Below are 14463 nucleotides of genomic sequence, written 5' to 3' on the forward strand. Positions count from 1 at the left end.
AGGTATGTGAGTTTGAGGAGTGTGTGTGAGTAGGGTTGTTTATTGAGGTGTTTGGATTCTAGGGTCTTAAGATTGGTGTGAAGAGAGTGAGGCAGTTGGTGTGGGGAGATTATTATTATTATTTATTATTATTATTATTTATTTATATAGCACCATCAATGTACATGGTGCTGTACAGAGTAAAACAATAAATAGCAAGACTCTGCCGCATAGGCTTACATTCTAATAAAATCATAATAAAACAATAAGAAGGGGAAGAGAATGCACCAAACAGGCACAGGGTAGAGTAAAACTAACAATATAAAAGTCAGAACAACGTCAAGTTTTAAAAACTTTAGGAAAAAGAAAAGTTTTTAGCTGAGGTTTAAAAGCGGCGATTGAAGTTGGAGAGTTTATATTAGGCAGGATTGAAAGTATTACATTTTGAGGAAGAAGGCTGCTGGAAACGTCTCCTCCCCTTTTGGCATCTACACGACGATGATGCGAAAGGGCCAACATGAAAAAACTGTTGTTCCCGTTGAATTGTTTGCTTTCCTTTTAATCGGAAGATGACCGGCATGAGTGAATTTTATTCTTCTCGGCAGGAGGATCTGAACTGGCTGATCGACCTATTGAAAAAATGGATGTACCCAAATAATGACCTGGGCAGTATAGCGGACTATACAATCTACGCCTTGTGGGTGCTAACGCCATTCATACTCCTGTTTTCACCTGTTTTAGTCATTCTTGGCTTTATTTACCTTTCTAGTGTTCTCCTGCATATTTACAAGATAAAGAATAATTTAAAGGGAGCTTATCAGAGCAAATCATGGTACAATGGAAGGAGGGCAGTGTCTTATCTTTGGGACGTGTATGGCAGAGTGTGGCATGAACTCCCAAAACAACATCCGGAACAGAATGGGATGGCTGGAACGGCCACTTCTGAACGAGTGATATCAACCAAACTCACCAGTTATGGATAACTCCATGGCAGGGATGCAATAAGCCACAAAACGTGCAAAGAAACTGCGTTCCGATACCCGCTTCGTGCATAGCGCATATTGCGGGAAACAGGCTGGGACAGCAGCTTTCAAGTGAGGTATGTTAACCAAACTCAACAGATGCACATGACTAGGTGGGACAGATATAGAAAGCTCCAAAAATTGCCCCCAAACCACGTTCAGATACCAGGTCTAGCTCCTTCCTATCTCTCCTCTCTCATCTCACACTATTGCCCCGCTCGTGCTCTTCGCTCCTCTGATGCCATGTTTCTCGCCTGCCCAAAGGTCTCTACTTCCCTTGCTCGGCTTCGTCCATTTTCCTCTGCTGCCCCTTACGCCTGGAACGCTCTTCCAAAACATCTGAGATCCACAAGTTCAATCGCAGCTTTTAAAGCTCAGCTAAAAACTTTTCTTTTTCCTAAAGCCTTTAAAACTTGATGTTGCTTGGACTTTATACTGTTAGTTCTACCCTACCCTGTGCCTGTTTACCCTACCCAGTGCTTGTTTGCATTCTCTTCCCCTCCTTATTGCTTTGCTATGATTTTATTAGATTGTAAGCCTATGCGGCAGGGTCTTGCTATTTACTATTTTACTCTGTACAGCACCATGTACATTGATGGTGCTATATAAATAAATAAATAAATAAATAAATAATAATAATAATAATAATAATAATAATAATAATAATAATTTTATGGTGACCCTATGAAAAGGAGGACAGGACTCCTGTATCTTTGACAGTTGTATAGAAAAGGGAATTTCAGCAGGTGTCATTTGTATATATGGAGAACCTGGTGAAATTACCTCGCCATCGCAACAGTTAAAGGTGGAGCTATACTAGAGTGACCAAATTAAAAAGAGGGCAGGGCACCTGCAGCTTTATCTGTTTAAAATTTCCCAATCTTAAACCAGTCCATTGTTCCGTGGTCTGTTCTTTCTGTTGCTACTTGTTCGTTATACAGATTCCTCAGGAGGCAGACAAGATGACTTGGTATCCCCATACCACCAAGAACTTGCCACACTTTGTTATGATCCACAAAGCCAAAGGCTTTAGAATAGTCAATAAAACAGAAATAGATGTTTTTCTGGAACTCCCTGGCTTTCTCCATTATCCAGCGGATATTGGCAATTTGGTCTCTAGTTCCTCTGCCTTTTCTAAACCCAGCTTGTACATCTGGCAATTCTCGCTCCATGAATTGCTGGAGTCTACCTTGCAGGAACTTGAGCATTACCTTGCTGGCATGTGAAATAAGTGCCACTGTCCGATAGTTTGAACATTCTTTAGTGTTTCCCTTTTTCGGTATGGGGTATAAGTTGATTTTTTCCAGTCTGATGGCCATTCTTGGGTTTTCTAAATTTGCTGGCATATGGCATGCATCACCTTGACAGCATCATCTTGCAATATTTTAAACAGTTCAGTTGGGATACTGTCATCTCCTGCTGCCTTGTTATTAGCAATGCATCTTGAGGCCCATTCAACCTCACTCTTCAGGATGTCTGGCTCTAACTCACTGACCACACCATCTGAGCTATCCTCGATATTATTATCCTTCTTATACAGATCTTCCATATATTCTTGCCACCTTTTCTTGATCTCTTCTGTTTCTGTTAGGTCCTTGCCATCTTTGTTTTTGATCATACCCATTTTTGCCTGGAATTTACCTCCGATGTTTCTAATTTTCTGGAAGAGGTCTCTTGTCTTTCCTATTCTATTGTCTTCTTCCACTTCCGCACATTGCTTGTTTAAAAATAATTCCTTATCTCTTCTGGCTAACCTCTGGAATTTTGCATTTAATTGGGCATATCTCCTCCTATCACTGTTGCCTTTTGCTTTCCTTCTTTCTTGGGCTACTCCCAGTGTCTCAGCAGACAGCCATCTTGCCTTCTTGGCTTTCTTTTTCTTTGGGATGTTTTTTGTTGCCACCTCTTGGACAATGTTGCGAACTTCTGTCCATAGTTCTTCTGGGACCCTATCTACTAAATCTAGTCCCTTAAATCTATTCTTCACTTCCACTGCATATTCATTAGGAATATTAGTGAGCTCATATCTAACTGATCTGTGGGTCTTCCCAACAAGGTAATGACCTCCTTTGCTGGAGACAGGATGTGGTGATGGCCACCAATTTGTATGGCTTTAAAAGGGGGATGGATAAATTCCTGGAGGAGAAGGCTATCCATGGCTACTAGCCCTGATGGTTGTGTGCTATCTCCAGTATTCGAGGCAGTAAGCCTGTGTGCACCAGTTGCTGAGGAACATGGGTGGGAGGGTGCTGTTGCACCATGTCCTGCTTGTTCATCCCTGGCTGATGGCTGGTTGGACACTGTGTGAACAGAGTGCTGGACCAGATGTACCCTTGGTCTGATCTTATGTTTTTATGTTGCCTCTTCCCCTTCTCCTCCGAGGCTCTGACATTAGACGGCCGAAATCACCCATATCATGCCTTCGCTCTCCTCTTGCTCTGCAATACTCAGCAGCCTCCAAATTCAGAGGCTGCCAACTGTCTTGACAGGATGGTGCCCTGTGGAACGCTTCCCACCTTTCACTCAAAAGGAATGCCAGATCCAGTGCTGGACTTTGTGACTTGTTTGTTTTCCTAAACTGCAATGCTTGGTGAACTTGGCTAGCGAGTGTGTGCACTGTTTATTTTGACTGGACATCTGCTGGACTTTGCAAAACTCATCAGATATGTTTTTGATTTGCCACCCCTGCACGGTCAATAGTCTTGAGTCAGACTTGAGTCAATAACACCGAATAGAAGCAGAGAGCCAGAATAAACCATCAGCTCATGCAATGGAGGGGGATCCCCAAGGATCTGCACTGGGGTGCTGCTTTCTAACTTTTTGATAAATAATCTGGAGTTAGGGGTGCATAGTGCAACGAGTGGGGTACCGCAGGGCTCAGTCCTGGGCCCAGTGCTCTTCAACATTTTGATTAATGATTTGGATGATGAGGTGCAGGGAACGCTTATCAAATTTGCAGATGACACAAAATTCGGTGGGATAGCTAATACCCTGTAAGACAGAAACAAACTTCAAAGTGATCTTGATAGGCTGGAGTGCTGGGCTGATAACAACAGGATGAAATTTAATAGGGATAAATGCCAAGTTCTACATTTAGGGAATAGAAACCAAAGGCACAGTTACAAGATGGGGGACACTTGGCTCAACAATACTACAAATGAGAAGGATCTTGGAATTGTTGTAGATCACAAGCTGAATAAGAGCCAACAGTGCGATATGGCTGCAAGAAAGGCAAATGCTATTTTGGGCTGCATGAATAGAAGTATAGCTTCCAAATCACGGGAGGTCCTGGTTCCTCTCTATTCAGCCCTGATCAGGCCTCATTTAGAGTATTGCGTCCAGTTCTGGGCTCGACAATTCAGGAAGGACGCAGACAAGCTGGAGCGTGTTCAGAGGAGGGCAACCACGATGATCAGGGATCTGGAAACAAAGTCCTATGAGGAGAGACTGAAAGAACTGGGCATGTTTAGCCTGGAGAAGAGAAGATTGAGCGGAGACATGAGAGCACTCTTCAAATACTTAAAAGGTTGTCACACAGAGGAGGACCAGGATCTCTTCTTGATCCTCCCAGAGTGCAGGACACGGAATAATGGTCTCAAGTTACATGAAGTCAGATTCCGGCTGGACATCAGGAAAAACTTCCTGACTGTTAGAGCAGTATGAGAATGGAACCAGTTACCTAGAGAGGTTGTGGACTCTCCCACACTAGAGACATTAATTCAAGAGGCAGCTGGTAGGGTGACCATATGACCAGATTTGCCTGGATTTGTCCAAGGTTTTTGATGACAAATCCAGGAGGGGGAAGGGAAAATCCGGATTTTTTTTCAAAGAGCAGCTCTAATGGGAATTAACAAAAATGCTTATAACTCTGTCATTGTTTAATATAAAGACATGAAACTTGGCATGATGGTAGCTCTTAGGAAGGGCTTTAATCATGCCAAATTTGAAACATATCCGTTCATCCATTGATTTTTTAAGAATTTTTTAAAAATTGAGGTTTTAAAATTATTATTTTTAAAATCATCATTTTTAAAGATAAAGAGATGAAACTTCACACCATGATAGTATTTAGGTAGAGCTTTAGCCACACCAAATTTGAAACAGATCCGTTCATCCATTGATTTTTTAAGAATTTTTTTAAAATTGAGATTTTAAAATTAATATTTTTAAAATCATCATTTTTAAAGATAAAGAGCTGAAATTTGGCACCATGATAGCTTATTTGTAGAGCTTTAGCCATACCAAATTTGAAACAGATCTGTTTATCCATTGATTTTTAGGAATTTTTTAAAATTTGAGGATTTAATTTTTTTAAATGTTATATTTAAAGATAAAGAGATGAAAATGATTGCTCTTAACAAGGACTATGCCAAGTTTGAAACAGATCTGTTCATCCAATGATTTTTAAGGTTTTTTTAAAAAAAGTTTGAGGTTTTAAAATTATTTTTTAAAAATGACATTTTTAAAGATAAAGGGCTGAAAGCTGGTACCATGATAGCTCTTAAGGAGAGATTTAGCCATGCCAAGTTTGAATCAGATGTGTTCATCCATTGTTTTTTAGGATTTTTTAAAAAGTTTAAAGTTTTAAAATTATTGTGCTTTAAAACTGCTGGAGCCATATCCTTCAAACTCTTTGGGGTGTTGCACACTGAGCAGTTTCAGCCCTTGGCATTAAGGAGATCTCTAGTCTTTAGGTAAGACGTTCTGGGAAAGCAGGGCACCTTTCCTGTTGCAGATTTGGTGTGCAGTCGGGTACCTGGAGCTCAGCAGAGGCAAGGCATCCACAAATCAAAATGTGGGAAAGGAGAGGTCAGTCTAAGCAGCCCTCAGGGCAAAACAGAATGGGCCAGAGGCCTTTTTCTCAAATTTCCACATCATGGGTGATGAAGGGTCATCTTTAGAGAAAAACTCTCATGACCAACAGTAGGGTGCCAGTCGAGAGAGAGGCTCTCTTCTTTACGGATGCCCTGTTGCTGCAAATGTTGGAACCTGGCATATCATTGCTTTGCTTCACTACCACTTCCCTTCCACTTCCCTTTGTACACTTGTGAGCTAGGCTCTGACTGCACTGCTGGGATGCAATGCAGAACATTTGAAATGCATACCAGAGAAAAATAGATAGATTTGTGGCTTTGGCTGGCTGGCATATCTCTTAGAGACAGAGTTAGACTGAAGACACAACTCAGAGATGGCTGTAGCTGATCCCTGAGAGGCTACTGTACCATACAGAGCCTTTTTAAGAGTGTCTCAGAGCCTAGTTTTGGTGCAGGCAGAGGCGGTTGGTGATGGAGTTTTTTAAAAATAGAAGAGTCACCGGATGCAACCAAGCCATAAGCTGTTGCCCTATCCCCAGCCACAGGGTACAAGTGCACAGCCTCGCTGGACCATTGGGAGACTTTGACAGAGAGAGAGGGGGTAGGGGATTATTTGAGGGTGGAAATGCTGGCAGGCTAGCATAAGTCAGAGAGAGGCTGAAGGCAACCTGATGGGTGCAGTGCTCCTGGGGAGCACTGTGGACCATGCACGGCTTCTCCCAGTTATGCGCAAGTAAGTGTGCATAGACAGGAGAAGCCGCGGACTGGTCTACACCTTCCGCAGTCCCGGGCTCAGCCCAGGACTGCGGAAATACTGGGCCAAAAGTGGTGCCCGTTACCCCAGGGCAAGGGAGGGTTGACCCCTGCCTGAGCCCAGGATCCCCTGTGCATCATCTGGACGCACAGGGGCGATCCCAGGTATCAGCCCATGCTAAACCCTCGTCTAGCAAAGCTCTTACTCTATTTAAAGCAATTCTCCTGTAAGTCATACAAGACTTTCCAGGGAGCAGTAGTTCCTTCTTTAAGTAACTAGAGACTGAGTAAGTGGTCGATTTAATTACTGACACCACACACACAGCAAACGACACTTGAGATTTTGTTTTTTGTTTTAAATGGAACCATGGCCGAGAGCAGGCAAACTGTGATTCTCAAACTAAATTTGGATGACCATATGTCTGGTTTTGACCGGACATGTCCAGACACGGGGGGGGGGGGGGGCAAATCGTGTCTGGGGGGAAAACCCCGATTTCCCCTTTTTGTCTGCGGAAAGTGGTAAAAGAAAAGAAAACCCTGTTTAAAGCTCTCCTGGCTTCCATTGGGACCTCTCCTTGGTCGTCGTCACCATGGTGACCAAGGAGAGGCCCCGATGGAAGCTGAGAGAGCCTTAAGCCATGCTTTTCCAAAACGCAGAAACGCCCAGTTTAAGCCATGCCCACCTCATCCATCCGGGGCTCTTCTCGGTCGACGTGATGATGTAGACCAAGGAGAGCCCCGGATGGACAAGGTGGGCGGTGCACAGGAGGCTGCAGCGGACGAGGAGCAGGCGGCCACTGAGGAAGAGGTGGCAGTGGCGGCCTTCTCCAAGGGCACACTGCAGCAGCCACCTGGTGCCGAGATGGCAGCAGTGCTGCTGTTCAGCTGGGTCCAGGCTGGGGTTGGCGGCAGGCAGCAGTGAGCCCCTGTGTGGTGGCTCCTGGCCTGGGTGGCTCTTGAGGGCCGCTTGGGACATGATGAAGCCCAGCGGCTGCATGATGGGGTAGAGCAAGAAGTGGCCCTTGCTGATCAGTGTGCATGCTGTCAGGACTCAAGGCGCCAGGGCCTTCGTGAAGTCTAGCGGGGGGAGCCACCGCTGCTGTTGAGGCTGATGGACTGCACTTGGCGCCTGTGGGCATGGAGGCATCCTTGGCGGCGTATTGGTGGCTGCTGCTATTTCTTGGCCGAGGCGATGTGGTGGAGGGGCTTGGGAGATGCATTTCCAGCTTCAGCATCAGCAGTGAGGCCAAGGTGCAGCACCAGCAGCACCACCAGTTGGACTAGCAGCAGGAGGAGGACCTGCATGGGGCAAAGGACCAGCATGGGGTGAAGGTATGTGAGGAGGTGAAGTCACTGCATCAGCAAAAGAAGAGGCCCTGGAGGTGGGGAAGAGGAGGCTAAGACCCTTCAGAGGAAGCCTTTTCTTCACCAGCTTTTAGGCATAGAAGAAACATTGTCCTATAACAAATAATATGAAAAAACTGACATTCTAGAGCCTAACCAAAAGAGAAGCTGAAATCAAGGACTTAAGCTGATTTCTCTAGTTTTAGTGAAATCATTAATTTATAATTAATGTTTATATCTTGTCCTCCAAATAAAATGTTCAAGTACACAACAAATCAGCATAAAAATAATCAACAATACAATACAATAAAATATAATCTGCAACATTTAAAAACAGCCTAAAACCGGTCACTGGTTCTTTAAAAAGGGAGAAATATTTTATTTATTTTTCTTGCCATAATATATAAAGGCTTTTATTTTATTAAAAGAAGCACTCTTCTTATTATGCAGATATCAATGGGCAATAATTCATGCACTATTTTTATATCTAACTGTGTGTTTCTAATATGTATATAGGTTTATACACTAAGCAAGGTTAACAAAGAATACTTCCACACACAAGGTTTAAATTGACATTTACTCTTACCCATGGGAGATTCAGGACACATAAAAGAAATTATTTCTTCACACAGCACATAGTTCAGTTATGGAATTTGCAACCATAAGGTGTAGTTTGGATGGCTTTAAAAGGGACTTAGATATTGTAAATTCCCAGAGGAGAAGGGTATCAATGGTTACTAGTCCTCATGGCTATATGCTACCTTCAGTAGTAGATGTGGAAAGCCAATGTATAGCAGTTGCTGGGGAACATGGGTGGGAGGGTACTGATGGACTCATGTCCTGCTTGTGAGTTCCTAGTCAACAACTGGTTGAATCTGTGAGTATGGATATGAGGAAGGTGATGGGGAAAGAGTGTTAAATGTTTAGATCGGTGAGACTATGGTCATCCAGTGAAGGATTTGCAGTCAGAAAAGATATTTAAAGGAAAGGGAGACTTTATCACACGGAGTATAGCAAAAGCAGGAGTGAATGAAGTTAACTTCAGATACATTGAATGTCTCACTTGTTCTTTTTTCCAGTGATTTTAACATTAAGGTGTTATGTAGAACAGTTTTGTCTTAATTGTGTGCTGTGAAATCAGACATGTGACCAAGGCTATGTTCGGGTGGGCACGCCCCCTTGGGGGCTGGACATGTTGCGGCCATGTTGTCCTCCTTTTTGGTTTCCAAAATATGGTCACCCTACATTTGTATATATGGGGAGCCTGGTGAAATTCCCTCTTAAACACAACAGTTAAAGGTGCAGGAGCCCTGTCCTCTTGACCAGATACAAAAGAGGGCAGGGCACCAGCAGCTTTAACTGTTGTGATGAAGAGGAAATTTCACCAGGCTCCCCATATATACAAATGACACCTGCTGAAATTTCCTTTTCAACACAACTGTTAAAGATACAGGAGCCCTGTCCTCCTTTTCATATGGTCACCCTAATACAACTGTTAAAGATACAGGAGCCCTGTCGTCCTTTTCATAGGGTCACCCTATCTAACAGTGGAGAGGGTTATGACATTACCTGACACATCCACTAGTTGTGATGTGACCTGGGTCAGGTAACCTCACATGTGGTGGCATTTCTGTATTCCATGTCTTGGTGGATTTACCTCTGCCTCTCCAGCACCCCTGCCTCTGAGGTGATATAGTAACATCATTTTCAACTCATCTACTGATTTAACCTCATAAGGGAGATTCAGACTGTTACATGTCCCAGACTGCAGGACACGGAATAACGGGCTCAAGTTAAAGGAAGCCAGATTCCAGCTGGACATCAGGAAAAACTTCCTGACTGTTAGAGCAGTACAACAATGGAATCAGTTGCCTGGTGAGGTGGTGGGCTCTCCCACACTAGAGTCCTTCAAGAGGCAGCTGGACAACCATCTGTCAGGGATGCTTTAGGGTGGATTCCTGCATTGAGCAGGGGGTTGGGCTTGATGGCCTTGTAGGCCCCTTCCAACTCTGCTATTCTATGATTCTATGATTAACATTACTGATGATGGCGGAGCCTTAGGTATAGATGGAGTCCAGCCATGGCTTCAGACACAAATGGAATGACTGTAAATGTCAGCCTTGCAGAGGCCTCTTCCACTCCATCTCAGCCCACATTCTGAGTGTCTCAGGATCATTGATGCACCAAATGTTTGGCTCCATTTAATATAATATTAAATCATGTTGTTCCTGATGGTGGTGTTTTATTTGGCCATGCCTTTAATTTTGTACTTTTAAAATATAAAATAAATATAAAACAAAATATAAAATCTCAACCTATAAAGCCGAAAGTATGTGTGTGTGTCACGTCTGTTCAGAAATGTTTACCCACTTCCAGATGAGTTAGAAACTTGAAATTTGACACGGTGAGAGGTCCGGCTGTACAATGTACCAGAAAAATCTAGGAATTTGGATTTTGGGGCTTTAAGTGTTTTTAAAGAATTTAATAAAAGCTTATGTTTACGCCTACGACTCCCAGCATGCCTTGGGCAGGAAGCCAGACTTGGCCTTTGGTGGCCATTGCGAGTGCACAGGCAGGTGGCTGCTGTGTTTTTTTCACAACTCCAATTCCTAAGGTTGGCCTCAAGCAGTCAACTCAATTCCACATAAAAGGAAGGAAAGGAAAGGAACCTCTTGTGCAAGCACTGAGTCATTACTGACTCTTGGAGGGACGCCAGCTTTCGCTGACGTTTTCTTGGCAGGCCTCATAGCGGGGTGGTTTGCCGTTGCCTTCCCCGGCCATTATTACCTTTTCCCCAGCTAACTGAGTACTCATTTTACCGACCTCAGGAGGATGGAAGGCTGAGTCAACCCGAGCCGGCTGCCTGAAACCAGCTTCCGCTGGGATCGAACTCAGGCTGTGGGGAGAGTTTCAGCTGCCGAAACTGCTGCTTTACCACTCTGCGCCACGCAAGGCCATTACATAAAAGGAAACAACACACATAAATGGGCTGTGTCCATTTGTAGTGCCTCCTCCCACCCTCCGCATGGTTTTGAAATGTAAATAGATATAACAGCATGGCTTTGAGGGGCTGAACATGCTCAAAGGCACTCCATTCTGTTATCACTGTTTTCTCAGAATCTGGGGGAAGCAAGTGCATAGCCTTTGCCCTTAAGAGGGAGAGAGGAAGGGGAGGCACTCTCTGCATGCCCAGAAACAGACCCAACATGGGGGTGAAGTATCTGGCCCAGTGTTAGGAAGGCAGCCACAAGAGATATCTGCTTTTAAGTGTTTTATTAGGCAAATCCCATTACCCAGCTAATAAATCTCTTAGCCAGTACAACAATGAGATAAGCGAGTAGCAGGGTCAGGTTTCAGAGTCTCGGTGTGTGAGAGCTCAGGTCAGCAGCATCTGGAACAGGAGCTTAGTAATGGTTGTCAAGTCTGAGCCCAAGACAACCAACTGGATCGGAAGCCAGGAAGCATGGTCAGCCGGTCCGGGGTCACAGGGAGGCAGGAGCAGGATGGAGAAGCAGTGTCAGAACAGTCCGAAGTCGAGGGCAGGAGTGAAACAGAGAAGTGATGTAAATCAGGCCAAAGTCGAGAGCTTTTTTATTTATTTATTTATTTATTACATTTTTATACCGCCCAATAGCCGAAGCTCTCTGGGCGGTTCACAAAAATTAAAACCATCATAAAACAACCAACAGGTTAAAAGCACAAATACAAAATACAGTATAAAAAGCACAACCAGGATAAAAACCACGCGGCAAAATTGATATAAAATTAAAATACAGAGTTAAAACAGTAAATTTAAATTTAAGTTAAAATTAAGTGTTAAAATACTGAGAATAAAAAGGTCTTTGGTCTTTCAGAGTAAATTTAGATTCATTTCCCCATTACTTTTTGCAGATGTTAGCCCTCAGTGGAAAGTCAACTGAATCAGTAAGATGGATGGTAAGTAAGTGAAGAACTTTACTGCTGAGAACTTACTGGTGGCATAAACTACCACTGTTTGAGGGCATAGATGTAAACACACTCACTATTTGCACAAGCATCTTTAGTTATATTAATTTTCACTTCTGTTTGGCTCTCCTGAAAGTTCTGCCTCTCAGACTCTTTAAAAATATATAAATCTGAATGTATACATTATATTTTATGTCGCGCGCGCGCACACGCACACACACACACAAAAGTGAGAGAAAGGAAGGAACAAGCAAGCAAAGAAAGAAGTCAGGGACATTCTGAGACATCTCTGTGGAATATATTAAATTTGCCAGGGTTGTTCAAGGTTAGAATCTACCCCATCTCTCCAAAAGAAATTAACGAAAACGAAAGCTGGATCTACACGGAAGAAGCAAGGTCTGGTGACGCAGAGTCAGAGCATGGAACAGGCTGGCTACTAGGAATTATCCCAGGTGTCTGCCAGGAAGCGCAAGGCATCCCGCTTCCTCCTTTTCTAACCCAGGCAGATGACCTCCGCCCTCTCCCCCAGCTGTGCCTCATCACATCAGCCTGCTATTTAAGCATCACATTCCTCTCCTGCCAATTGTGCATGCGCACACTCCTTCTGACTGACTGCAACTGTACCGCTCGCTTGTGCCATCAGCGTTCCCGAGGACTGGGCGGCTCTACCTCCACCTCCCTAGGAACTTCAGGTAAGGCCAGGTCCTGGTCAACCTGTGCCTCTGGCATCGCCTCTGTTCTGGGAACTTCCTCCCTCTGCGAGCCCATCTCTAGCTCGACTGTGGGAGCAGACACTCCCTCTCCTGAAGGAGTGCTTTCCTCCTCATCCTCATCTGAGGAGGCCTCCCTGAGTACATTTCTAACACCCAGCCTTTCAGTACACGCCCCCAATGGAGCACTTGGTGGGTGAGAAGTGCAGGCCAAGGCAGTCCCACTGATGGCCGCTTACCTTCCTTTCTTCGTGATGCTCTATCTTTAGTTTTCATCATGAGATGCTCCTTTGTATTCAGACCAGGCCTCAGTACAATAATGTAGCATTTGGGAATAAAAATGCAGCCCAACAACCCAGCACTGGAAGCCAAGATAGAGAAGACCTGCACGGCTACCATGTATTTCCCCTTGGTGCTCAGGTAGGTGGGCACAAAGGACACCCAAACGCTGCAGAAGACCAGCATGCTGAAGGTGATCAGCTTGGCTTCATTGAATGCCCCAGGCAGCTTCCTGGCTAGGAAAGCCACCGTGAAGCAGATGGCAGCCAGGAAGCCCATGTAGCCAAGGGCAGCATAGAACATGGTGACGGACCCTTCGTTGCATTGCAGGATGATCTGTCCAGACTGAGAGTGCATGTCAGTGTCAGGGAAGGGTGGAGAGATGCCCAGCCAAATGGAGCAGATGACAACTTGGACACTGGAACATGAAATGACAATGGCATTGGCCATTCCCTTCCCCAGCCATCTCTTGACCTTGTTCCCTGGCTTTGTGGCCAGGAAGGCCAGCACTACAGTGATGGTTTTGGCCAACAGCAAAGAGACAGCAACTGAGAAGATGATGCTGAAGGCCGTTTGTCGGAGGAGGCAGGTTATTTTCCTTGGCCGGCCAATGAACAGGAAGGAGGACAAGAAGGAAAGCAGGATGGAGATGAGGAGAACGTAGGAGAGGCCCCTGTTGTTGGCTTTGACTATGGGAGTTTCTAAGTATTTAATGAAGATGGCTAAAACAACCCCAGTAATTAAGGACCACAATAGAGCAAGAGACATCAGGACGATCCCCAAAGGTTCTTCATAAGACAGGAAAGTTATAATCTTGGGGACACACTGATCTCGGGACTTGTTGGGATGTTGATCTTCTGGACACTTGGTGCAATGGTCTGCATCTGAAAAGGAGAGTGATTTAAACATGACTATCTTAAATATTCAGACCAGTCTGAGTTTTATCCCATTTGGAAGAGAGGTGGACATGTCAGGAGACAGCAGTGTATACCAGGGCACAGAGAAAAGGAAATGCTTCTTGGTAGAAGGACTGCTTTAAGACCACAAGGTTCAACTCAAGCCCTCATCACCGAAGGATGATCTTCTCAGCAGACCAGGAAAGCTGGGTTTGTGAGACATCACAGAATAGAATACACTATTCTGAGTATGTTGCTTTTTGAAAGTCAAGTGCTCATTACTTCGTGAGGGAATGGATCTTTGCAAGTTTGCTTCTGAAACTAGCTGTAACTCTGGCTATGTTAGGGAGAAGCCTTCCAAAGGTCATGGGTAGGAAGGATGACTGAGCTGAAGTAGGGCCTTTCCGAAGCCGCCTGCCTGCTCCAGCATCTTGACCCTGCCTCGGCTGGGCAGGCAAGACAGCGCCCCGCACCCAGGCACACTGGGGTGGGGGTGGGGGTGGGTGAGTGAAAGCAGCCCACCTGAGCATCCCGGTTCCTAACAGGCCACGGGCGTGGCTTTGCTTCCTAACAGGCCACGGGTGCCCAGCTGAAGCGAAGAGGCCCCCCTTACCTTGGCGCCTCCCTAACCGTAACCCTAGCCAAAACGAATAAAAAACAAATGTCGCTGGAGAGCTTCCATTTCCAACATCCTATCTTTGTGAAGCGGGGTTTTCTGCGT

The 14463-nt window shown here is 44.8% G+C and overlaps 1 protein-coding gene across 1 annotated transcript; it reads right to left on the reverse strand.

Annotated features, from left to right (window-relative positions):
• Positions 1-7741: 7741 nt before the first annotated feature.
• Positions 7742-13755, reverse strand: LOC134395751 (vomeronasal type-2 receptor 26-like). The gene is made up of 2 exons (XM_063121913.1): positions 13027-13755; positions 7742-7867 (listed from the first exon to the last, which is right to left on the reverse strand). The coding sequence occupies exons 1-2, from the start codon at positions 13753-13755 to the stop codon at positions 7742-7744; spliced, it is 855 nt and encodes a 284-aa protein (XP_062977983.1).
• Between the last annotated feature and the right edge of the window lie 708 nt (positions 13756-14463).

The sequence above is a fragment of the Elgaria multicarinata genome, chromosome 3, assembly GCF_023053635.1.
Source record: "Elgaria multicarinata webbii isolate HBS135686 ecotype San Diego chromosome 3, rElgMul1.1.pri, whole genome shotgun sequence".
Taxonomy (NCBI): Eukaryota; Metazoa; Chordata; class Lepidosauria; order Squamata; family Anguidae; genus Elgaria; species Elgaria multicarinata.

Excerpts from the sequence above, each read along its gene's own strand:
- LOC134395751 (XM_063121913.1), bottom strand. The coding sequence starts at position 13,755 with ATGTTTAAATCACTCTCCTTTTCAGATGCAGACCATTGCACCAAGTGT. Across the intron at positions 7,868-13,026 it reads TGATCACCTTCAGCATGCTG|GTCCTCCTCCTGCTGCTAGT; the intron begins GTCTTCTGCAGC and ends TGCCCCATGCAG.